A 27,794-nucleotide genomic window follows, 5' to 3' on the forward strand; every position below is an offset into this window, starting at 1 on the left:
TTCTCTCGTTCACTTTAGCTTGTAAATGTCCACACTCACCGAAAATGACATTCAGTAACTACTAGCTATGCTGTATAACTTTATGAGCTGGATTTGCCAGACTTTGCAATTTTGTTCGTTTTTGCTTGTTAGCATTTAGCTAACTGGGTTTACATGATTTCACTATTAGTTTGTGCTAGTTTTGTTAGCAGTTGTGCTAATTTTGTTAGCTCAGCTATCACATTAAAAAATGAAAACATCTCTCCACCCTATGACAAAATACGTAGAACTGCAGGAAATTAGCTGTAGAATTGAAAATGTTTCTCTACGCCTCATGGTAAAATGAAAATAATTCCATAAAAGTGGTCATAAAAATGTAGGTGGTGTCAGAGGAAAGACCTAAAAATTGTCAAAGACTCTGCTACCGCACTGCAAGCAGTACCGGAGTGCCAAGTCTGGGACGAAAAGACTCCAGCTTCTACCTCCATGCCATAAGACTGCTGAACAGTTCATCAAATGGCTACCCTGACTATTTGCATTGAGCCCCTTTTTATTTGTACGGAATCTCTTGCACCGGCTCTATGCACACACACACATACTACACTGACACGCCAACACACACACACAAGCTGCTGCTACTCTGTTTATTATCTTTCCTGATTGCCTGGCTACTTTTACCCTTACCGACATGTACATATTACCTCAACTACCTTATACCCCTGCAGATTGACTCGGTACCGGTACTCTTTGTATATAGTTTTGGTATTGTTATTTTTAGGACATTTTTCGTACTTTTTAACTCTACATTGTTGGGAAAGGGCTCGTAAGTAAGCAATTCACAGTAAAGTCTACGCACTGTTGTATTCGGCGCATGTGACAAATACAATTTGATATGTCTAAAATCCAATGTACTGATAAAGGAACAACAAATGTTCTTTAAAAAACTTTTACAAGGAAGGTATCATGTTTATGAATGACACTGTAAATAAGGATGGTAAAATTATGTCACACTAGCAATTAAAGGCCTATGGAGATGCGTTCGGAAAGTATTCAGACCCCTTCCCTTTTTCCACATTGCTACATTACAGCCTTATTCAAAAATTGATTCAATAAATGTTTTTCCACATCAATCTACACACAACACCCCACAATGACAAAGTAAAAACAGGTTTTAATAAATGTTTGAAAATGTATTAAAAATAAAAAACAGATATACATTATTTATATAAGTATTCAGACCCTTTGCTATGAGACTTGAAATTGAGCTCAGGTGCATCCTGTTTCCATTAATCATCCCTTGTTTCTACAACTTAATTGGAATCCACCTGTGGTAAATTCAATTGATTGGACATGATTTGGAAAGGCACACACACACACATATCAGGTGCCACATATGACAGTTCATGTCAGAGCAAAAACCAAGTCATGAGGTCGAAGGAATTGTCTGTAGAACTCCGGGACAGGATTGTGCTGAGGCACAGAACTGGGGAAGGGTACCAAAAAATTTCTGCAGAATTGAAGGTCCCCAAGAACACAGTGGCTTCAATCATTCTCAAATGGAAGAAGTTTGGAACCACCAAGACTCTTCCTAGAGCTGGTCGTCCGGCCAAACTGAGCAATAGGGGGAGAAGGGCTTGGTCAGGGAGGTGACCAAGACCCGACGGTCACCTGACAGAGCTCCAGAGTTCCTCTGTGGAGATGGGAGAATCTTCCAGAAGGACAACCATCTCTGCAGCACTCCACCAATCAAGCCGTAATGGTAGAGTGGCCAGACGGAAGCCACTCCTCAGTAAAAGGCAAATGACAGCCCGCTTGGAGTTAGCCAAAAGGTGCCTAAGGAGCTCTCAAATCATGAGAAACAAGGTCTGATGAAGCCAAAATTGAACTCTTTGGCCTCAATGCCAAGCGTCACTTTTGGAGGAAACCTGGCACCATCCCTACGGTGAAGCATGGTGGTGGCAGCATCATGCTGTGGGGATGCTTTTCAGTGGCAGGGACTGGAAGACTAGTTAAGATCGAGGAAAAGATGAACGTGAAAAAGTACAGGGAGATCCTTGATGAAAAGCTGCTCCAGAGCGCTCAGGACCTCAGACTGGGGGCGAAGGTTCACCTTCCAACAGAACGACCCTAAATGTGATATTTCCATTGTTTTTATATACATACAGTGGGGAGAACAAGTATTTGATACACTGCCGATTTTGCAGGTTTTCCTACTTACAAAGCATGTAGAGGTCTGTAATTTTTTATCATAGGTACACTTCAACTGTGAGAGACGGAATCTAAAACAAAAATCCAGAAAATCACATTGTATGATTTTTAAGTAATTAATTTGCATTTTATTGCATGGCATAGGTATTTGATACATCAGAAAAGCAGAACTTAATATTTGGTACAGAAACCTGTTTGCAATTACAGAGTTCATACGTTTCCTGTAGTTCTTGACCAGGTTTGCACACACTACAGCATTGATTTTGGCCCACTCCTCCATACAGACCTTCTCCAGATCCTTCAGGTTTTGGGGCTGTCGCTGGGCAATATGGACTTTCAGCTCCCTCCAAATATTTTCTATTGGGTTCAGGTCTGGAGACTGGCTAGACCACTTCAGGGCCTTGAGATGCTTCTTACGGAGCCACTCCTTAGTTGCCCTGGCTGTGTGTTTCGGGTCGTTGTCATGCTGGAAGACCCAGCCACGACCCATCTTCAATGCTCTTACTGAGGGAAGGAGGTTGTTGGCAAAGATCTCGCGATACATGGCCCCATCCATCCTCCCCTCGATACGGTGCAGTCGTCCTGTCCCCTTTGCAGAAAAGCATCCCCAAAGAATTATGTTTCCACCTCCATGCTTCACGATTGGGATGGTGTTCTTGGGGTTGTACTCATCCTTTTTCTTCCTCCAAACACGGCGAGTGGAGTTTAGACCAAAAAGCTCTGTTTTTGTCTCATCAGACCACATGACCTTCTCCCATTCCTCCTCTGGATCATCCAGATGGTCATTGGCAAACTTCAGACAGGCCTGGACATGCGCTGGCTTGAGCAGGGGGACCTTGCGTGCGCTGCAGGATTTTAATCCATGACAACGTAGTGTGTTACTAATGGTTTTCTTTGAGACTGTGGTCCCAGCTCTCTTCAGGTCATTGACCAGGTCCTGCCGTGTAGGTTTGGGCTGATCCCTCACCTTCCTCATGATCATTGATGCCCCACGAGGTGAGATCTTGCATGGAGCCCCAGACCGAGGGTGATTGACTGTCATCTTGAACTTCTTCCATTTTCTAATAATTGCGCCAACAGTTGTTGCATTCTCACCAAGCTGCTTGCCTATTGTCCTGTAGCCCATCCCAGCCGGGTCTACAATTGTGCAGGTCTACAATTTTATCCCTGATGTCCTTACACAGCTCTCTGGTCTTGGCCATTGTGGAGAGGTTGGAGTCTGTTTGATTGAGTGTGTGGACAGGTGTCTTCTATACAGGTAACTAGTTCAAACCTGTGCAGTTTATACAGGTAATGAGTGGAGAACAGGAGAGCTTCTTAAAGAAAAACTAACAAGTCTGTGAGAGCCGGAATTCTTACTGGTTGGTAGGTGATCAAATACTTATGTCATGCAATTAAATGCAAATTAATTACTTAAAAATCATACAATGTGATATTCTGGATTTTTGTTTTAGATTCCATCTCTCACAGTTGAAGTGTACCTATGATAAAAAAATTACAGACCTCTACATGTTTTGTAAGTAGGAAAATCTGCAAAATCGGCAGTGTATCAAATACTTGTTCTCCCCACTGTACATACATTTCTAAAAACCTGTTTTTGCTTTTGTCATTATGGAGTATTGTGTGTAGATTGATGAGGGGGAAAAAACAATTTAAATCACTGTATAAAACGCTATGGACTCACCAGCTCCACTTTCTCCCGTCATACAATAGCTTTTTCAAATACCCTGGTATACCACTCAGGCATACCCTGCATAAAATGTACGAATCAAAGCAATCTCATTGAACTATTCCCAGCGGGCAAAACTGGTGGATATTATGTCATCTTGTTTTGAAACCTCCCCCCCCTTCACCTACCTACACACAATACCCCATAACGACAAAGTGAAAACATGTTTTTTACAGATGTTTGAAAGTGTATTAAAAATGAAAGACACCCCTAAGTATTCACACCCCTGAGTCAATACTTTGTAGAAGCACCTTTGGCAATGATTACAGCTGAGGCTTTCTGGGTAAGTCTCTAAGAGCGTTCCACACGTGGATTGTGCGACATTTGCCCATTATTCTTTTTTAAATTCTTCAAGCTCTGTCAAATTAGTCGATGATCATTGCTAGACAACCATTTTCAAGTATTTCCATTTCCAGATTTTCAAGTAGATTTAAGTCCAAACTATACCTTGGCCACTCAGGAACATTCACTGTTTTCTTGGTAAGCATCTCGTGTAGATTTGGCAGTGTGTTTTAGGTTATTGTCCTTCTGAAAGGTCAATTCATCTCCCAGTGTGTCACGACTTCCGCAGAGGTCGGTCCCTCTCCTTGTTCGGGCGGCGTTCGACATCACCGGTCTTCTAGCCATCGCTGATCCATCTTTCATTTTCCCTTGGTTTTGTCTTTATTTTCTACACACCTGGTTTTCATTATCCAATTACATGTTCATGTATTTAACCCTCTGTTTCACCCATGTTTGTTGTGCGTGATTATTTCTATGTTCAGTTCGGTTCATGATGGCTGGTTTTTCAACGGGTGCTGTTTTCACCCGTGTGTAATATTTACCGTTGGTTATTGGTCAAGTGTGTTTGTTTACCTTGTGCCTTATTTTTTGAGTATAGTACGTTGCTCACTCATTTTGCTCTCCTGTGCCTGACTTCATGCACCAGCTACACTCACCTTCTGACACAGTGTCTGGTGGAAAGCAGACTGAACCAGGTATTCCTTTAGGATTTTGCCTGTGCTTTGCTCCATTTCGTTTCTTTTTCATCATGAAAAACTCTCCAGTCCTTAACGATTACAACAAGCATACCTATAACATGATACAGCCACCATTATGCTTGAAAATATGCAGAGTGGTACTCAGTAATGTGTTGTATTGGATTTGCCCCAAACATAACACTTTGTATTCAGGAAAGTGTTAATTGCTTTGTCACATCTTTTGCAGTATTACTTTAGTGCCTTGCTGCAAACAGGATGCGTGCTTCGGAATATTTGTATTAAGTACAGGCATACGTCTTTTCACTCTGTGAATTAGGTTAGTAATTGTGGAGTTACTACAATGTTGTTGATCCATCCTCAGTTCTCCTATCACAGCCATTAAACTCTGTTAAAGTCACCATTGGCCTTATGGTGAAATCACTGAGTGGTTTCCTTCCTCTCCGGCAACAGAGTTATGAAGGACACCAGTATCTTTGTAGTGACTGGGTGTATTGATACACCATCCAAAGTCTAATTAATAACTTCACTATGCGCAAAGGGATATTTAATGTCAGATTTCTTTACTTGTACCCATCTACCCTTCTTTGAGGGGCATTGGAAAACTTCCCTGATCTTTGTGGTTGAATCTGTGTGTCACACCCTGACCATAGTTTGCTTTGTATGTTTCTATGTTTTGTTTGGTCAGGGTGTGATCTGAGTGGGCATTCTATGTTGTGTGTCTAGTTTGTCTGTTTCTGTGTTTGGCCTGATATGGTTCTCAATCAGAGGCAGGTGTTAGTCATTGTCTCTGATTGGGAACCATATTTAGGTAGCCTGTTTGGTGTTGGATTTTGTGGGTGATTGTCTCCTGTGTCAGTGTTTGTACCACACGGGACTGGTTTCGGGTTTTCACATTTATTGTTTTTGTAGTTTATTCATGTATAGTTTTCTTATTAAAAAACAAACATGAATTTCAACCACGCTGCATTTTGGTCCTCCTCTCCTTCACCAGATGAATCCCGTTACACTGTGTTGGAAATTCACAGCTCGACTGAGGGACCTCACAGTTAATCTAAAAGATATGGCATGGGTCCTCAGATCATCAAAAGCTTTTATAGCTGCACCAATTGAGAGCATCTTAACGGGCTGCATCACTGCCTGGTATGTCAACTGCTTGACCTCCGACAGCAAGGCACTACAGAGGGTAGTGCGTACGGCCCAGTACATCACCTGAGCCAAGCTTCCTGCCATTCAGAACCTCTATACCAGGCAGTGTCAGAGGAAGGCCCAAAAAAATTCAAAGACTCCAGCCACACTAGTCATAGACTGTTCTCTTAGCTACTACATGACAAGCGGTATCAGAGCGCCAAGTCTAGGTCCAAGAGGCTTCTAAACAGCTTTTACCCCCAAGCCATAAGACTCCTTGTAATAGCTTCCTTTCCTCTTTACTATAGCCACTGCCCAAGCCTGAAGCGGGGTCGTTTGGTACGCATAGTCCACACTCAAGTTTTCCAAACGGCTAAACATTCAATGACATCCAGGGATATGGTGCAACAGAAATGTTTATTCTTCTTATATCTAACAAATAAATGATTATCCAATCAACTTAAAGCATAGATTACTTGATATGGAAAAGACATAATATGACCTGTCTGTATGGTCAAAAAAACTATACCGCTCCCGCATCTAGAAAGGGCTCCCTCCCCCGAAGGCCCAACTTCCTGCCTTTATCCTAACACACTTACCACAATACAATGAATAGGCAAGAGGGGGGGCCAAAAACTAAATTACACTAACAAATGAATATATCTCAATCAGGTAAATATAAATCATAAAAGGTAAGTACCTAATATTTCATCAAGTACATTAATATATTTACACAAATGTACATGGAGCTCGGTATGTTCAGTCTTTTATACAAATATGTCATTAATATTTAATATATTTACACAAATGTACATGGAGCTCGGTATGTTCAGTCTTTTATACAAATGTGTCCAAATCGGCTCTAACACTCCTGAACAACTAATCAAATGGCTACCCAGACTATTTGCATTGCCCCCCCCTTCTCTGTTACTATCAATGCATAGTCACTTTTAATAACTCTACCTACATGTACATATTACCTCAATTATCGACAGCCCTGCTCCGGCACATTCACTTTGTACCGACACACTGTATAAAGCCCAGCTATTGTTATTTACTGATGCTCTTTAATTATTTGTTATTCTTATCTCTTAATTTTTTTTATAGGTATTTTCTTAAACCTGCATTGTTGGTTAAGGGCTTGTAAGTAAGCAGTTCACTGTAAGGTCTACTGATTTGATCAAATTTGATGTGTGTGATGAGAGTCATGAAAACATCATGTTAAAACACTATTGGGCCAGTAACCGAAAGGTTGCTGGATCGAATCCCCGAGCTGACAAGGTAAATATCTGTCATTCTGCCCCGCGCAAGGCAGTTGACCCTCTGTTCCCCAGGAAGACGTAGATGTTGATTAAGGCAGCCCCCCACACCTCTCTGATTCAGAGGGGTTGGGTTAAATGCGGAAACCACATTTCAGTTGAATGCATTCAGTTGTACAACTGACTAGGCACCCCCTTTCCCTTTATTGCACACAGTGTCACGCCCTGATCTGTTTCACCTGTTCCTGTGATTGTCTCCACCCTCTCCAAGTGTCGCTTGTTTTCCCCAGTGTATTTAGCCCTGTGTTTCCTGTCTCTCTGTGCCAGTTCGTCTTGTATGTTATTCAAGTCAACCAGCGTGTTCTTCCTTTTTTTGATACTCCCCCCGGTTTTGACCCCTGCCTGACTCTGGACTACTTTCCCTCCTGCCTGATCAACCTGCCTGCCCTGACCTTGATTCTGCCTGCCCTTTGGTACCTTTTGGACTCTGAACTGGTTTTGACCCTTTTGCCTGTCCACGACCATTCTCTTGATTTACCCTATTGGATTAATAAATATTGTAAGACTCCAACCATCTGCATCCTGTGTCTGCATCTGGGTCTCGCCTTTTGTCATGATACACAGAGTGAGTCCATGCAACTTAATATGTGACTTGTTAAGCAAATTCTTACTCCTGAATTTATTTAGGCTTGCCATAACAAAGGGGTTGAAAACTTATTGACTTAAGACATCAGATTTTAAAAAATAACATGATTCCACTTTGACATTATGGGGAATGGAATACCTAGTTAGTTGCACAACTGAATGGATTCAATCGAAATGTGTCTTCCGCATTTAACCCAACACCTTTGATTCAGAGAGGTGCGGGGGGCTGCCTTAATCGACGTCCACGTCATCGGCGCTCTGGAAGCAGTTGTTGTTGGAGGTTAACTGCCAATCTCTAGGGAAGAACGGAATATTTTTTATCTTGCCGGCTCTGGGGTTCAAACCAGCGACCTTTCGATTACTGGCCCAACACTCAACCGCTAGAATACCTGCTTGTGTGTAGGGCGGTGACAAAGATTCTCAATTACATCCATTTTTAAATTCAGTCTGTAACACAACAAAATGTGGTAAAAGAAAAGGGGTTTGAATACTTTCTGAAGGCACTGTGTATGGACATCCTGCACTCTTTGCCCATTAGCAATCAGCAACCAGAGCATTCTCTTACGTTGTGGTTTCTCTTACTTCCTCAGCTACTCACTTCCTGCCTTGAGATGACAGTATCCACATGAAGACAAAGTAATGTGCTACCAGACTAGATTTTAACATGACAAATCTTAAGAAGTGGGGGCTGGGGGGGAAGGGAGCAGAATTAGGGTCACCAAATCAATCAGACAGCTGCTGTCAAGGTCCAGACACAATAGATTAGAGTGGTCGAAGGCAGTATCTGAAGGCAGGGGGCTTGTATCACAATACTCAACAGCATGCTCCTCTCTTCGTTTCCTTTTCCTTCAAGAACACTAGCAGGAAAAGGATTGGATATGTTTTCACCATCTAGTTCTCTGAGAACATTATGAAAGAATATCAATTAAATCTATTTATATAATTGAAATCTATTTATATTAACATTTAATATTAGAATTATTAGAACATAAAGCCTGTGATCCTTTAGCACAATGCCTCTCCTGGAACATCTCCAACCAGTAAACTAGCTCTGGTATCACTGTGTTTGCCTCACCCTTCACAGGGAGGCCTTAACTGAACCTCTCCTCATTAAATTATCCTCCAGCTCATCACAAAGGATGAGCACAGACCAACAGACAGGGGATGTCTCTCTCACTTGGTTGGGATAGGATTAAGCACTGCACCATGACTCACAAACTTACATAAAATGAATATTAAATGGTTATCTGACGCATAACGTATATTTTTAATACACCCAAAAAGTATTCTTAAAAATCGGCTTTGACCATGACCTGGCCTTCTCGAAGTCAAAAACATTGCCAGCCATGCTCACTTTATAGAAATAAAACTTTTTGTGAAGGCGTGAGTCCAGGTCATCACAGGGCACTGAGGCCAGACACTTTCTCTAGACTGATAGAGGAGACATAAATAGTCCTCACTGTCCCAAATGTTCTCATAATCGAGATACAAACCTACTCTACGATCCCTCCACCATTCCTTCTGGCCGTCACTGGACTCACTGTCACTCCTGCACTACTGGACTCACTGTCACTCCTGCACTAGTGGACTCACTGTCACTCCTGGACTCACTGTCACTCCTGCACTAGTGGACTCACTGTCACTCCTGGACTCACTGTCACTCCTGCACTACTGGACTCACTGTCACTCCTGCACTAGTGGACTCACTGTCACTCCTAGACTCACTGTCACTCCTGGACTCACTGTCACTCCTGAACTCACTGTCACTCCTGCACTCACTGTCACTCCTGCACTACTGGACTCACTGTCACTCCTGCACTACTGGACTCACTGTCACTCCTGCACTACTGGACTCACTGTCACTCCTGCCTGGACTCACTGTCACTCCTGCACTACTGGACTCACTGTCACTCCTGCACTACTGGACTCACTGTCACTCCTGCACTCACTGTCACTCCTGCACTACTGGACTCACTATCACTCCTGCACTACTGGACTCCCATGTATTCCTCCGGTACTGTGTCTTGCCATTCAACAAGAGGAGACTAGTTTTCATGCCCATTTTTTCACTTGAGAAATACTGCACCAAACATCTTAAGTTATATGGAAGATTGCGAGACTTCCTTGGCAAAAATGTCAACATTAATTACAGATTTCTTGATTTATCTTTAACTAATAAAAAATAAAAAATAAAGTAAAGGTCTTTAGAGAGTATGCGAGAACAGACGGTCGCGTCGCCTAGCCGAGTTCTGCTAGGAGAAAACTGAACCCATTTATGCGGACACCTTTAGTCACAAATCCCTCACCATCTAGTAGAGCCAGTCAGTTGATGAGCCCGCTAGCTACAGAAGGGTCCGAAATTATGGACACCCTTGATAAAGATGAGCAATAATGACTGTATAAAATAAATAATTAAAATACTGAGCTATATTGTATGCTACATTTTGGGGGGAAATTATATTATTTTATACTAATACAATTGCTCAGAGAAATAGATTTGGTTTAATAAGTAATCAGGGGTCCAAATCATTGACAACCCTAAAGATTCTTATAAATAAAGTAGTCTAAAGGTAAGTATTTGGTCCCATATTCCTATCGCGCAATGACAAGCTTGTGACTCTACACACTTGTTGGATGCATTTGCAGTTAGTTTTGGTTGTGTTCAAAGATCCAAAGACCCCAAGACATGCTAACCTCTCACCATTACCAATAACAGGGGATGTTATTATATCTGGGGGGGGGGGGTGATCTTTGACCCTCTAACTTTCTCACTCATCATTATTCACAATTCATCCAGGATTATCTGTAACCATAGTAGCATCCACATGAATGTAGAAGTGTTTAGAAACATATTCTACTCTTACTTACAGTAAAAGTGACTCAAACTACACAATACATTATTTCCCATTAATTTCTATTATGCACAAAATAATCTGAAACACAACCAGAACGGACTACAAATGCATCCAACAAGTTTGTAGTCATTACATGATAGGAATATGGAACCAAATACTACTATACTTTGGACTACTTCATTTATAAGAATCTTCAGGGGTGTCAACCATTTTGACCCATACCTTTGAGATTTTTTTTATAGTAATAAAAAACAAAATCTCTTCTCTGAGCAATTGTAATAAAATAATATAATTTCCAAATTATTTTTAGTATACAATATAGAACATTTCTTGAATTATTTATTTTAGTCATTATAGCTAATCTTTATCAAGGGTGTCAATAACTTCGGACTTTACTGTATATCCCGCACCCAGACATCAGACAGATGCCTGCCTCCCTCCCTCCCTCCCTGTTTCTGTGGCGAGACGCTCCGCAGGAGGGCTGGGAGGGTGGCCGGCCGTGAGGTGGGGGAACGTGTTTTGATGAGCCCATTCTCTGCTTGTTTGGCCCGCTGACAAAGCCAACAAACTGACGGAGAAAAGCAGCTTCCTATTTTCTATTGCTGCCGTTGACCTACTTAATGTTTCCAACAACAGCCTTAACACAGGAAGAGGGTGACAAGCCAAGGAAAACTCAGCATGCTATAGCTAAGATCTAACACAGAGGAAATAGAAAATAAGGAAAGATGCCAATGTTGCTTTTCTGTTTGAGAGAGGGGTATGTAACTCTTTATTTCAAGGGTACCTACATAATGATGTCATGACACCTTCATAACACATTCACAAGAAAAACATAGGCATTTCATAAAAGTCAGCCACCCAACAGTGGTCATTGCAGTATACCTACTATAGGTGACATAATGGAAATGTCAACTCGCGAGTGTAGACATGAGTGTAAACATTTTTTAAATACTTACGCACCGCTTATGAATGTGTATGAATAGGTTATGAGGTACTTATAGTAGGTACCCTTCATAGAGGTGTTTATTATTGGTTAGGTTCTAGTCACAATGATGCTGGTTCTCAGTCTTTTGTTAGTATTTTCCACCCTCTGTAGGCTAAACATGTGTGAGACACAAAATATGTCTGACTGCCAGGGATAGATACTTTACTTAACACAACAACAACAGAGTTCTAAGCATAGCCAATAAGCATATGACTAAAGGGGTATTTTCAGTCCAGACAAAGAGGCTAGCAGCTAATGCGGAACCATTTGAGAGAGGAGGACAGCTTGAAGGGAGGAAAAAGGGGAACAAGAGGAGGAGATGAAGGGGTAAAGAGAATATTCAAGGCTATGAATGCAATTTGGTTGTTCATATTTTGACATTTTAAAATTTGACCTTCCACTTCGGACGAGGGATTGTATTGCTAGACAAGCCACGGTAGCAAGACTTCTCAGCATTCCCAAACTCTGGAGTCTTTATAGAGTGCTCCTAATATAGCTCCTCCTGACCATGAGTCATGCGAGTGCACACACACATCCTTCTACATTATATACTGTATACTCATACATTAGCAACCCCACACCCCTACACACACACTTTCATAGGCACATCGACAGAGAGCTTTGGCACATGTAGGCACGTGCAAACATAGTCACGTGACATTGTTGATGTAAGCTGAGGTCAGGGCAGGTGGAGTCACTCGCACAAAGACACTTATTTCAGGTAATGATAAACTCACCAATTCACTCAAAATGTCTGTTTAGCAAGACCAACCCAAGTCAATACTATTTACAGTAGAGAGAGAGCGAGGGAGAGCGATTCAGCAGAGGAAATATGAGCTCCTTCCCTCTCTCAACTGGGCAGCACATACAGTATAGCCTGACATAATTCTCCATTTGATTGATGGCCTAACGAGCCCAGTAGACTGTGTATTTATTTTCCCAGAAACTTGTAAGCAAGTATTTGTAGGCTGGAGGATGTCTGGTAGAACGGTGGCTACAGAAATGGTATTCAAGTCAGACCTACTATAAAGGGGACCACTTGAGTCAGGGGCAAATCCTGTTGTTATGCTGACTTTAAAAGCTATGCTAGAACTATTTCTGGTTACGTGCAAATAATATACTGCCATGGTCAGCATTATAATTTGCCAGGAGTAGGCTATTGGAAAATGTAAGCCCACAGCCCTGACTGCAAAACCAAACCGCTCTGGTTGATGGTGAGATCCCTTACTGTCCTTAACACTACTGTATTAAACAAATGCGTGTGTGCATGCAACACACACACACACACACAAGCAGCCTGAGGGCAAGAGCTTCAAGACAAACCTTGGGCCACTTCTTATGCAATCATCCTCATGCAACTCAGCATATGCCGCATGTTTTCAACTGTTCTACTCCGCATTCGACAGCAGCTCTGTTAGTGTTACTGGTTCTCTCTGTGCAAGCCTTGTTTACTTGTACACAGTTATGGGTGTAACCGGTGTGAAATGGCTAGCTAGTTAGCGATGCACGCTAGTAGCATTTGAGTCGGAGACTTCACTCGCTCTGAAACCTTGAAGTAGTTGTTTCCCTTGTTCTGCAAGGGCTGCGATTTTTGTTGAGCGATAGGTAACGGATGCTTCGTGGGTGACTTTTGTCGATGTGTGCAAAGGGTCCCTGGTTCGAGCCCAGGATGGGGAAAGGAGAGAGACTGAAGCAATAGTGCTACCTGGGCACCAGATATGGATTGACCAGTCAGCTCTGCTTAACCTCCATACCTTGGACAGCTCCAGGTCTTCTTGGTGCAGCGATGTTTCCCCTTCATTGGTCTCACTGCTGAGGTTGCTGCTGACTGGATTCTCCTGGCCACTGGTGATGGGAGAGAAAAAAAAAATAGGTCAGAAGAATTAACCAGAGGTGCACATTAGTTTTATACTGCAGAAGACCTGTTGGATTTTTGGTTCTCCCCCACACTCATTTTTTTTAACCTTTATTTAACATGGCAAATCAGTTAAGAACAAATTCTTATTTTCAATGAAGGCCTAGGAACAGTGGGTTAACTGCCTTGTTCAGGAGCAGAACGACAGATTTTTACCTTGTCAGGGATTCGATCCTGCAACCTTTTGGTTATTGGCACATAGCTCTAACCATTAGGCTACATGCCGTTAAATTGCTATTACTAAATGCTGAATGAAAGGCAAGGATGAAAAGTGGCGTACATTGCAGCATCTTTCAAATAAAACATATGCAATTACTGCATCTGATTTGCACAGATCCATATGCTGTGTGCCTCCAGTTGACTTTCCTCCCCAGTTATGATTTCACACAGGTGTTCAGAGCATGCTAGATACCTAATAGCACAGGTGGTCACCTCTGTCTTCTTAAACAAGCGCTGTAACATGGCTGTGGGAACACCGTCCCAATAAAGGTGTGTAGAATGTAACATTTAGTTTTTTTATATAGCTGATGTGAAATATACGTTTCTTATGTTTCCAAAACCATCCATCTAGCGATGAGTATCAACGTTTGGAGCAAGCTTTGGGCCTCAACAAAAATCCCTCGGGAAGATACCTCCATCAATAGGCGCTAAAGATAGTTAGAGTCTATGAATGGGCTATGTAGTTGATAGATATAAAACAGCGAAGAAGATAGCCTACATAGAAACAGAATGATAATGTTAGATTTCGAGAGAAGTTACAATGTAGATGGAAAATGTAACAGATTGCGACCAGTCTGTCGTTCCGGCAAAACCTCTCGCCCTCGTGCTTCACATCATATTCAAGCACGGTTTTGTTGCCAAAACTAGAAGCTGGAAAGCCACTACACTAAAGTAGGATTGTTATTTGTTACAATGTTAACTTTGTGGTTCAAACCTGATGTTGCTTTCCTCTGTTTTCTCAGGTTCTTGAGATCTAGTTCTTTGAAATAGTCTGGAAAAGTTTCGGGCGATATCCTCCTGCCATGAACTTTGTCTTTTCATGTTTGACATAACAGTTCTGAAACAGTCACATCTGGACAATGAGTTGAATAGCTCGAGTCACTGAGGTGACCCACGATATTTTTGTAAAACTACAGTTTTGTAAATTCCTTCATGTCTCGACTCATTATGGACGTAATGTGCTCTACTCCAGTCCAACCCCTACTACGCTGTAGCAATAGGAAAATGGGGAGGAGCTATTTGGCATATTCAAATGATATGTCATACAGTAGAAGTATGTTAGCGTGGGCATGCTTGCTTGCCCCAGTATCTGTGCGGTAATGCCGCGTTCATATACTCGTTGGAACTAGGAAACTCTGACATTTCCGATTATTTTTCATTCAAACGTGGCACGCTTGTAACTACAACCAGGTTCAAGTCAGGAATGTTTGAGATTCCACGTTCCGAGTAGTAGTTGAACTAGGCATTAAAGATGTCGACGATGAATAAGTATAAAGCGCCTCCTCTATTGTCGTGTTCAAAACAACTGGGAATTGGAAACTCGGAAATCTCCGACTTCAGTACTTTCAAGACAACTGGGAACTCAGAAAAGAACGAGGTCAAATCATGACGTCGGTAATCTTCAGATCGGAGCTCTAGAAAGATGCCGGAGTTTCCCACTCGGAATTCCAAGTTGGATGATCGTTAAAAAATATTTGTCCCAGTATGAGCTTGTTTTTTTCCGAGTTCTCTGTTGTCTTGAACGCACTGAAGTCGGAGATTTCCGAGTTCTCGGTTGTTTTGAACAGTGGACCAGTTGTCTTGAAAGCGCCATAATGCCCAGGAAGCTCCAATTCAAACGTCCATTAAACAGGGAAAGGGCTTTAAGGACACACCTGACACCCACACCGATAGCAAACAAATTAGCTCAGGGTTAATGGTTTGGTAAAGGTAAGATTCAGTTTGGGGTTTTGGCTATTCAGTTTATGCGGCAGCTGTGTCCTTATATGCTAGTCTCGCCCATTAAAGGCAGCAGGTAGCCTAGTGTTTAGAGCGTTGGGCCAATAACCGAAAGGTTGGTGAATCGAATCCCCGAACTGACAAGGTAAACATACGTCGTTCTGCCCCTGGTGTTCCTAGGCCGTCATTGTAAATAAATAAACATAATGTTTTTAACTGACTTGCCTAGTTAAATAAAAAATGCGTTACATGGTCAATCTGTTACCGTGCAGTGATGCGGCCTCTGCAGAAATCAATGCAGTCATACTTCTTGCGGTGCAGCGCATAGCTTTTGTCAATGAAGTGAGTTTGTGTTTATACAGGATCTCCTGCCCCACCTACGATCAACCAATCATGTCATTACGGAGCAATACGGAACCCTGTCCACATTGTTACAACATTTGGGAGACAGACGGCGATGCAGTATGGAGCTCAATTTGGCCTCTGCATACGTCTAGAGTCTCTGCGATTGCGTCACACCCGTCATACGGAGCCTCTGACCACATTTTCAGACAAAGCATAAATGGTATTTTAGACCGCAGTGTCAGAGAGATAGAGGCGAAGCATGAGGGATAACGGCCTAAAATCCGTCTTCTCCAGTAGATGTTTTTTTTTTTTTGCTCACCAAGCGAACGAGAAGTTGTTGTATGGACGTCAATGAGAGTGTGTCGAATTTAGTTAACAAAAAATGTAATGGCTTATTTGATCGAATATAAGTTTCGTAATGCTTAGGTTGTTACTAGTGTACTGATATAAGTAGGACACGTGACATCCCTGCAACTTTGAGAAAAAACATCTCATCTTGGAGTTGTACACTCGTATCTCTGCCCTCTTATTGGCTAGAATGGTCCCACCTGATCTTGCCTCCTCCCGACTGTCTTCCATTTTTTAAGACATTTCTTTCATTGTTAGAGCAGCATCTTGAGTATTTGATCAATTTAATGGATAATCTGTGGCACTATGTACTTCCAAAATAGTATCCAAATAAAAATGTACAAGCAACTGATAAATGCCTCTTTGGCACCTCCAATATATTGAGCTTTTGTAGACTTCCGACCTGTGCAATTCGCTTGCTTGTACATTTGTATTAAATCCTATTTTGGAAGTACACACCGTCTGTAAATTAAGATAGTTGCTCAGCAAAACTCCATGTTTGGTGAATAACAAACATTATAATGCTTGCAGAGTTCTAATGGGAGTTTGAAAAAGAGCTTCCTGGTTGTTAGAGACGAGACACGTCATACTCATCTTCGACATGTCTAATGCACAGATACTGGGGCAGGACAGGCTATGCCCCATTTGAGTATTAAATGAGATATGTCAATATTCCCAACATACTCCCAGACAATCCTCTAGGGATTATTAGTGACTGACTGGGCCTACATGTGGTTATAGGCACAAAACGTGGCGATACCTTCAAATTATTTAGGCAACACCACGCACATTTATGTAAGGAAAATCCAAACAGTCCCTTTACAAGTCAGAATGTTGAATAAACTTAATTTGAACTTGCTCTGCCGATTGTCTGTTGTGTTGGTTTTTTAAACATTTTCAACCAAATATCCACAGGAAAGTGTTATTAATCAACTTTTAAAATGCGGATCTCTGTGTGACAATCAAGATTTGTTTGCTTGGGACCAAAGGCATGTGCACAAGACTGGAGTACGGTACTTTCTGGCTTGCATGGAAAACCTAGGCCTCTTGGGCTTTCTCTGAGTCGTGATACAACCAAGGATCAAATCAGGGTCCGTAGTGACGCCTCTAGCACTGCGATGCAGTGCCTTAGACCTCTGCGCCACTCGGGAGCCCGTGTATATTTATTTTTGTCACAAATATAATACCTGAACTGCTTAGGCTGGACAACCCAGGAATCTCGCTGGAGCTGACCCTGGACCAAGGTACATTTGCTATTTTGGGACACATGCATACAACAAGGCCTACTAATGTATTGAATATAGGATACCCTCTAGAATATATTTCTATCAAGCCAAGTATTTTTCATAACAGGTAGTGTTATGTAGTTTACGATGGTTCAATCAATAAGGCTGGTCTGAATGGCTAGCTCGCTTTATCCTAATACAGTAAGCATACCATAATTAACAGTTTCCTATTCTCTATATATATAAGATATATATATATTAGTGATTACAAAAGTTATCATAATCAGCATTGCTTAATGTTTTTCCTCTTTTCTATTAGCAACACGTGGAATGTCATTCACCTATTTACCTTATAGCCTATCAGCACGGCACAATAATGCATATTCCTCACGCTTGCCGTTTAACCTATGGGCACACTCTTGCAGTTATCACCTTCCCCTCTTTCAACCAATGGGCATAAGTCTTGGGATGCATTTATATGTTACCCATGTTCTCTTACTTGCTGTGTTACGGAAAAAGGTACCCAACAACCGTCCACCACCGGCTAAGGTCCGTCATTGGAACTCCTTTCTCTCAGCGGGGGGTTTCTATGCCAGCTGCCCCGCATATGGCTACCTGCCATCAAAGCATCTGGCCCTGAGGATTATCCCTCAGAGATGAGGCCATTCCCCAAACTATACTGAATTTAAAAAATATACGCAAAATGAAACAATTTCATCTATTTTACTGAGTTACAGTTCATATAAGGAAATCAGACAATTTAAATTAATTCATTAGGCCCTAATCTATGGATTTCACATAACTGGGCAGTGGTGCAGGCATGGGTAGGCATGGGAGGGCATAGGCCCACCCACTAGGGAGCCAGTCCCAGCCAATCAGAATGAGTTTTCCCCCTCAAAAGGGCTTTATTAGAAACAGAAATACCCCTCAGTTTCATTGGCTGTCCAGGTGGCTTGTCTCAGATGATCCCACAGGTGAAGAAGCCGGATGTGGAGGTCCTGGGCTAGCGTGGTTACATGTGGTCTGTTGTTGGACGTGATGCCAAATTCTCTACCGTGAAGAATGGTGGTGGCCGCATCATGCTGTGGGGATGTTTTTCAGCAGCAGGGACTGGGAGACTAGTCAGATTGAGGGAAAGAGGAATGAAACAAAGTACAGAGAGATCTTTGATGAAAATCTACTCCCCTAAGCACACAGCCAAGACAATGCACACCATAGTACCCTCAAAGCTCATCACTAATCTAAGGACCCTGGAACTAAACACCTTCCTCTGCAACTGGATCCTGGTCTTCCTGACAGGCCGCCCCCAGGTGATACGGGTAGGTAACATCCGCCACACTGATCCTCAACACGGGGGCCCCTCAGGGGTGCGTGCTCAGTCCCCTCCTGTACTCCTTGTTCACTCATGACCGCACGGCCAGGCACGACTCCAACACCATCATTAAGTTCGCTGACAACACAACAGTGGTAGGCCTGATCACCGACAACGATGAGACAGCCTATAGGGAGGAGGTCAGAGACCTGACCTTGTGGTGCAAGGACAACAACATCTCCTTCAAAATTCTCATTGACGGAGCTGTAGTGGAACAGGTTGAGAGCTTCAAGTTCCTTGGCGTCCACATCACCAACAAACTAACATGGTCCAAATACACCAAGACAGTCGTGAAGAGGGCACAGCAAAACCTTTTCCCCTCAGGAGACTAAAAAGATTTGGCATGGGTCCTCAGATCCTCAAAAGGTTTTACAGCTGCACCATTGAGAGCATCATGACGGGTTGCATCACTGCCTGGTATGAACTGCTCCAACCGCAAGGCACTGCAGAGGGTAGTGCGTATGGCCCAGTACATCCCCGGGGTCAAGCTTCCTGCCATCCAGGACCTCTATACCAGGCAGTGTCAAAGGAAGGTCCTAAAAATGTTCAAAGACTCCAGCCAACCTAGTCATAGATTGTTCTCTCTGCTACCGCATGGGAAGCGATACCGGAGCACCAAGTCTAGGTCCAAGAGGCTTCTAAACCGCTTCTACCCCAATCCATAAGACTGCTACTCTCTGTTATTATCTATGCATCGTCTCTTTAATAACTCTACCTACATGTACATATTACCTCAATTACCTCAACACAGGTGCCCCCACACATTGACTCTGTACCGGTACCCCCTGTATATAGCCCCGCTACTGTTATTTACTGCTCCTCTTTAACTATTTGTTATTCTTATCTCTTACTTTTTTTTAGGTCATTTCCTAGAACTGCATTGTTGGTTAAGGGCTTGTAAGTAAGAATTTAACTGTGAGGTCTGTTGTATTCAGCGCATGTGACAAATAAAATAAATTTTGATTTGCTCTCTAATGTTACAACAGCCATTAATGACCTCCATACTGCATCACGCTCCATCATTATCCAGTAGCAAAGTGAGGCCTTCTGTTGTACCCACCACTTGGTAGGGTAATTTAACCCTTGATGGAGAGCGGCGTAGGCCTATGAGTCAGTAAATACTGTCTTTATCTTTGCCATTAAATAGAGTGGGTGATGACTGTCATGAGTTACTGGGTAGACCAACTTGTGTTGTTTGGTCTTTACTTCTGAAGTGACAGACACTTGAACACAAATGTAAGCTGCTGACCGCTTACTCCATGCATCACTTTTCAGTTCCAGGAATGGAATATGAGCAACATAATCCTTTCTCTCCCCCCTGTCTGATGGTACATAATTACATAATGTGCAATATTAGAGGGTAAAGTGGTATTGTTTAATAGTGTCTTATGAACGTTAAAATCTTGATACAAGAGAGGATTATTCCTGCAAGTCATCATTTAATAGAAGGCGGTTATTGATCAAGATCTCTTACCTACTTTTAATAAGGCCCGGCTAGCCTGTAGCAATGCATTCTCTCATTAGCACTGGCCCTGAATAGTGCATACCGTCAGTTCGTGATATCACTGCTATCGGGGTAATATGAATTTGCTCCTACTGCACATTCATTTTAAAGGCAGTCCTTATTCCCTCCACTCCTAAATAAACTAATCCTAATTTTAGAAGAAACTGCAGTCTGACTTATTTTTCAAGCTGTGGTGTTGACTAGAAACATATTTTTAGAGAAGAGCTCCCTCTGCAGCCTTCCATGCAGACTTACAATTGATATGGCATTACTTAAAGAAAGTGTTCCAATGCTGGCCCATGTTGAATCCAATGCATCCCATGTTGACTCCAATGCTTCCCACAGTTGTGTCAAGTTGGCTGGATGTCCTTTGAGTGGTGGACCATTCTTGATACACACTGGAAACTGTTGAGTGTGGAAAAACCCAGTACCATTGCAGTTCTTGACACAAACCGGTGCTCCTGGAACCAACAACCATACCCCGTTCAAAGGCGTGTACATCTTTTTTTTTGGCCATTCAGCCTCTGAATGGCACACATACACAATCCATGTATCAATTGTCTCAAAACATCATTCTTTAACCTGTCTCCTCCCCTGCATCTACACTTATTGAAGTGGATTTAATAGGTGGCATTAATAAGGGATTATAGCTTTCACCGTAGATTCACCTGTCTATATAATGTAAACTTAAACCTTTAACCTAACTCCTAACCTTAACCCTAACCTTACCGCTAGCCCCTAGCATAGCTAACGTTAGCCACCTAGCTAACATTAGCCACAACAATTTGGAATTCGTAACACATTATACGGTTCTCACATTCTATGTTTTGCAAATTTGTAACATATCATATGAATTGTTATTCGTAAAATATATTAAATGCATCATGGACATCCACAAATTAATACATACGTTACATAACATATCACACTAAATGTAGTGTCTCGGATTTACGTACGGAATAATAGTAAATGCACTGAGACCAGGTTGAGTTAGATGGCAAAATGCCCTAGACTTGGCTGTTGAACAGGTCAAGTCACAGTGAATAGCCGGGGCTGAAATACTACACAGATTCTACGCAGATAATCACTGTAATTTCTTGCAGACATTCTTTTTAATTGGCGTCAAAATGTTTCAAAAAAATAAAGTCTGTTTTGGACAGTTTTGAACAGCGTGTAATTGGACTCACATTTATTAATAGGAACCAGAAAATGAGCCTGACAGCTATACCCCCCCACACCCCACACACACTTACAGCTATAGGAAATAGATCTGGTGTAATTGAATGATCTGTTTATTTTAACCTTATTAAATCTTAATGGCTGGGCTTGTCTCTAATCTGGGAGGCTGAGCAGCAGGCACTGTGTGTTTATTGTAAATGAGCGAGAGGACCCAAATTAGGGCGAGAGCTAGTGCAGTTGAGAGGAGGGTGGAGAGGGCTTGAGTACGGCTATAGACCTGTTATTGTTATCTGTACCTGTTGGGGGTCTAGTCTGAGCAATGACAAATCCCTCCATCTGGACATCTGCTTTGTGCTAGGAGTCTTCTGACAGATAATACACTGTTGGTCTTCATCAGTGCTAACCCAAAGTACTATTTGCAGGTGGTCGAAATGAGAAGCAAAACAAGTGAGGTAAAGAAGGAATGGAATAATGCTATTCCTAACACAAACGTTACGAAGTTTCAACGAAATGTTTCAACTGACTTAATTAAAGCTACATTTGTAAAAATATATATATATATATATTTTTTAGCTAGCTGTGGCTCAATTAAACTGATTGAATCAGCATGGTTTCAACGTAATTTGTCAATGTATTGTGACATAGAACTACGTGGAAAATACATTGGATTTGAAAAAAGTATCAAAATGTTGTTTTGAGGGTGAAATTTCAACCACAGGATTATGTCATCACGGTAACCATTTTTTAACATAGCCAAAACTTGCAGTTTGCAGTTCTTGATACAAACCAGTGTGCCTGGCATCTACTACCATACCCAAAACATGTCTCAATTGTCTCAAGGCTTAAAAATCCTTCTTTAACAGGTCTCCTCCCCTTCATCTACACTGATTGAAGTGGATTTAAACAGCATTAATAAGGGATCATAGCTTTCACCTGGATTGGAAAGTGATATTAGAGACACACAGAAAATGCTAAATACAATAACAATAAATACAATAATCATGAAAAAAAAATCCATTAAGGAGATTTTAACCACAACTATAAAATAATGAAGGCATTTTATGACTTATATTTCTTGTTGAAGTTGATAAATGACACCTGGGTACATGGCTAAAACACCTACATCCACTGAAAAAAAGTGTTAAATGCAGAAAATTCCTTTTCAATATCCATATTTTTGTGTTTTTAAGATATAAGGTCAGGTGTCCTTTATGTTTAATTCCTTTTGGAATCCACATTTGACACTATTTTACTCTAAATAAGAAGTGATATTTCCTGGGGACAGAAAAGGCACCTCCTAATAGGAATGACCCAGCTGGTACACCATTGACATTTAAATTGAACTGCACAAAATTATTTTTTATCTCAAATTTTGTGCACAAATGTGTTTACATCCCTGTTAGTGAGCATTTCACCAACATAATCCATCCCCCTGACAGGTGTGGCCTATCAAGAAGCGGATTAAACAGCATGATCATTACCCAGGTGCATCTTGTGCTGGGGACAATAAATGCCACTAAAATGTGCACTTTTGTCACACAACACAACGTCACAGATGTGTCAAGTTTTGAGGGAGCATGGAATTGGCATGCTGACTGCAGGGATGTTAACCCGAGCTGTTAACAATGTCATTTTAAAGAATTTGGCAGTATGTCCAACCGGCCTCACAACTGCAGACCAGGTGTAACCACACCAGCACAGGACCTCCACATCTGGCTTCTTCACCTGCAGGATCATCTGAGACCAGCCAAATCAAATACTTTCTGCACAAACTGTCAGAAACCGTCTCAGGGAAGCTCATCTGCCTCGTCCTCACCAGGGTCTTGACCTGATTGCAGCAAAAGCTCACCTTCGAATGCCATTGGCACGCTGGAGAAGTGTTCTCTTCACCGATGAATCCCAGTTTCAACTGTACTGGGTAGATGGCAGACAGCATGTATGGTGTTGTGTGGGTGAGCGGTTTGCTGCTGTCAATGTTGTGAACAGAGTGCCCATAGTGGCGTAGGGGTTATGGTATGGGCAGGCATAAGCTACGGACAACAAACACAATTGCATTTTATTGATGGCAATTTCAATGCACAGAGACACTGTGACGAGATCCTGAGGTTCATTGTCGTGCCATTCATCTGCCACCGTCACCTCATGTTTCAGGATAATAATGCACGGCCCCATATGTCTCAAGGATTTGCACACAATTCCTGAAAGCTGAACATTTGCCAGTTTTTCCATGGGCTGCATACTCACTAGACATGTCACCCATTGAGAATGTTTGGGATGCTCAGGGTTGATGTGTATGACAGCGTGTTCCAGTTCCCAACAATATCCAGCAACTTCGCACAGCCATTGAAGAGGTGTCGGACAACATTCCACAGGCCACAATCAACAGCCTGATCAACTTTATGGAAAGGAGATGTCGCATTGCATGAGGCAAATAGTGGTCACACCAGACACTGACTGGTTTTCTGATCCACACACCTACTTTTTTTAAAGGTACAGTTTATGAACATAAAATAAATCTGAGTTTGTGCGTTCTTAAATTGATAAGCTCGAAAGGAATTTGTTTTTTCTCTTCTGTAAATTCTAAAACAGTCTGATAAACCTGTTTATAAGCGCAAGAGTTTATCTATTTCAGTGATGAAGACATCATGGATGTCTGTGAGTTCATTTATGGGCTGCTTTGCCCAAAGATGACATCTGTTGTATGGCACACAAAAAACTGGAAGCCCTATGTCTGCCATCAGGAGGAGAGCAGGATCTAGGGGCCCCCTAACTGACTAAGAACTATTATTCCCCAGGGTGTATGGGCCCCAGGATCAAACAGAGGCCACAATATTATAGATGCAGAACTTCATTTTCCAGAGCAAGTCTTCCATCCCGTAGAGTATTGATAGGAGGGTCTGGATTTCATCAGAACTAATAGCTCTCCAACTCTTCGCAGAGAAAGGACCACTTGTTAAATGTTATGCCAGTGACAATTAGTTACCAGTGACTATTTTGTTCTTCAGCAATCAGAGTATATGTGTGTGTGTGTGTGTGTGTGTGTGTGTGTGTGTGTGTGTGTGTGTGTGTGTGTGTGTGTGTGTGTGTGTGGCAGGGCTAATGAAAACATTCTTTCATTTCAGGATTTGTCTTTCTCCTTTTCCCTTATTTTCTCTTCTGATTCGGGGAACAATTTATTCAGCTCTGGCTGCCGTCGTCTGCTCTCTGATCAGTGCCTGAGTCATTTGGACACAGGCCTGTGGAGTTTGGGTGTACCTGTGTGATGGTGTGTCTGTGTGTGTCTCTGTGTGCGTTAATAGCCTGTGGTCTGTGAAAACACACTCCCCGTCGGCGAGGTTAAGTAAGGCTAATTAGACAGGGATTTGCACATGGGTTGGTTCAGAGGCAAAGCGCTGGTTCTGGATTCACACAGGATTTCCACGGCCTGAGCTCTAAATGTGTTCCACATGCTCCACAGATGGGCTACCACCTCTAACATTGTGAGATGAGGGACATCGACCTCCCTGAGAGAAAGAGAACTTGTGTGAGAGAAAGACACAAGAGAATGTGTTTTGTGTAAGAGAGGGAGAGAGGTTGTGTGTTTGAGAGAAAAAGAGTGCGAGGGAGAGAGAGAAAGAGGTCCACCCTGTAACACCCAACACAAGCCAGCTGGCCAGCCCCAATAAACCCAACCCTCACTGCAGCCTGCAGGCATGTCTCAACACGCACATGAAAGGGCCTATAATACGGCACAGGTGCAAACCTGACCTGCCATACATTTCTACTCATTACATCCCTTTAGTGAATTAATGACTTCAATTAAATGACACTCTTTATGGAGAAATAATACTGCATCATTGGAAAAATCGACCAAGCACCTAGTTATCGGTCACGAACGCGTGCGTTGCAACATTAGGCGCAAACCACTTAAGGTTCATCAAACGACCCTAAATGACCAGTGTAATGGTTCAAAAACAAACCGTGACCACTTGTATGGCTGCGTAAACAGCCAATGGAGCTCTTTAGCACTGAGGCCCTGGAAGGCATGGCACAGTCCATTAGCTAATCATTAGGATTAATAGATGGGTAAATGCATCACTAACACAGCTTGTAATAACCACATTACATAGCCGTGTTTTGCTTATTTTATGTGTTCACGGGTCTGGAGGGCGGCAAAAGCAACATGGTGGACGCCAGAACGACAAAACCATTAAGGCAGCCAACTCATTCCAAGAGAGCGAGAGAGTTGTTTTATCTGATGAGACACTAAGGTGAGGCATGGTGACCTAACAACTCCCTCTAGGCAATATAGAGGTTGAAACTGAAACAAAAAGTGTCTATAGACAATCAGACGTGTTCGTCACTCATAGGCCTTATTTTCACATTGTTCTTCCCAGCACGATTACAGCAACTATGGCAGATGCTTAACCAGGCCAGCTCAGTAGCTCAACTTGGGTTGGCTAGGTTTGGATCAGTAATGTGAAAAGGGTATAAGGCATGGGTAGGCAACACTTGTCCTGGAGTGCCAGTTCTTGTTTTTGATTGAACCGACCTGGAAGAACAGGTGTGTTGAATTTAGGCAATCACTGAACTGATCAATTAGCTCAGTTAGTCAGGCGTGGTGCCTAGTTGGAAGAAAATCCTTCAGTACTGTACTTGCGACACTCCAGGAACAGGGCTGCCTACCCCTGGTGTAAGGGGTATAAAAGGGTGGTATGAGTTTCGCCCAGGAAAACAGCAAAAGTTGGCTCTTGTGGAATTACTCAGTTCAAGTCATATGATTCTGTAACTATTAAATGAGGATCATTATCAGATTTCCAGGCCACAATTATGACATTGTGTGCAGTTGAACATGTGATGTTGATCTCCAAACATTTACCCTATTAAAGATGAAAGAGTTGTGGATTTATTGACAATGCCCAAATACAGTAAAATGCATTTCATAAGAGGCTATTATGAACGTTGTATCCACTAGGGGGAACCCTTGTTTAAAGTACTGTTTAAAGTCCTACTCCAGTCTCCTTTTCACCTCATTTAACACCTGATTTACATAACAAAAGGCACATCTCAACAGGTGGTCCAGGTATGTCATGACGTGGGGGGTGGGCCTTTCCTCTTTTCTTCTCTATTGCTCCTTTATCGTTCCTCAAGCCGATGACATTAGTCACCATCAGACCAACTCATTGAATGCCCTACTCCTTGAAGTTTGCAGGTGTGTCTAAAAAACGCTATTTTTCTCAAAACATATAGATTTTTTACCTTTAGTGTGAGTACAATACTTTATACTTGGAATATTGCTTTTACATTTGTATTTTTTTAAATAAAAACTTCAAGAAAAGTGTCAGTGTATGCATGTGCGTGTGCAGTAGCCAGTTATATACCATCACTCACAATGTTTCATAACTGATAGCACATTTGATAAAACTTGAATGGGCATCTTTGAAAAGCACCAGAAATACTGCCACAAGGCTTATCAGTGGCCTAATCAGTGGCCACTTATCAGTGGCCTAATGTTCAATTTGACCTCACTGATCCCGTTCAATCACTGATTTAGGACTACCCAAAGTAGTACAAATCTATAGCCTACCCACCATGAAGTCAGAATCCTGAGTAAGAACACTTGAGCAAGCATTTATTTATTTTATTTATCTTACCTTATTGATGAGCATGTGAATTGGTGTAGTGTGAATAAGTGGGCTACTGTGCTGCACTGTCAGGGTTGGCCAGAGGCTGAGATGGAACTGAAGGCTGTCTCTAATCTAAGATCAATAAAAATGGATATCAAAAGTTAGACACAAGAATGTGGATTATTAACAAGGCTATAGTAGCCTACATCAGCACTATTGCAGAAGCATTGGGCTATATTACCAATATTATTAGTAAGATATAATAATAATAATAATAACAATATTAATAATAACAATAATAATAGTAGATTAGTCTAAATCATCAGCATCATTGTTTGTTATTATTTTACCATCACTATTTATTATTCATGTAATTGTTAAAGTTGAACAATTTAGTCAATGTAAATACAGAAAAATACTTTTTCCACAAGTAAAACCATGGATTTATGTGATGTGAAAAAATATCTAGGCATAAATGCATGCATTATTTTCAACCCTTTAAGTTAATATTCAGTTTATGTGAAGTTATATCCTTTGTGTAAAATCAGTAGCTCCAAAAAGTGGCCTAAATTATGCAAACATTTAAATTCTGCATC

At 41.9% G+C, this 27,794-nt stretch overlaps 1 protein-coding gene across 2 annotated transcripts in view; it reads right to left on the reverse strand.

Annotated features, from left to right (window-relative positions):
* Window positions 1–14,892, reverse strand: part of LOC115105453 (uncharacterized) — a 71,262-nt gene extending 56,370 nt beyond the window's left edge. Inside the window, exons 1-2 of one of the 2 annotated variants that reach the window (XM_029627528.2) lie at window positions 14,615–14,892; window positions 13,520–13,610 (exon numbers count right to left, since the gene is read on the reverse strand). In XM_029627528.2, coding sequence (XP_029483388.2) covers window positions 13,520–13,610; window positions 14,615–14,730 — 207 coding nt within the window. In that variant the 5' untranslated portion in view covers window positions 14,731–14,892. The remainder of the gene's footprint in view (window positions 1–13,519; window positions 13,611–14,614) is intronic. The other variant, XM_029627529.2, reaches the window with a different exon arrangement.
* Between the last annotated feature and the right edge of the window lie 12,902 nt (window positions 14,893–27,794).

This window comes from Oncorhynchus nerka, linkage group LG22 (genome assembly GCF_034236695.1).
Source record: "Oncorhynchus nerka isolate Pitt River linkage group LG22, Oner_Uvic_2.0, whole genome shotgun sequence".
Lineage (NCBI taxonomy): Eukaryota > Metazoa > Chordata > Actinopteri > Salmoniformes > Salmonidae > Oncorhynchus > Oncorhynchus nerka.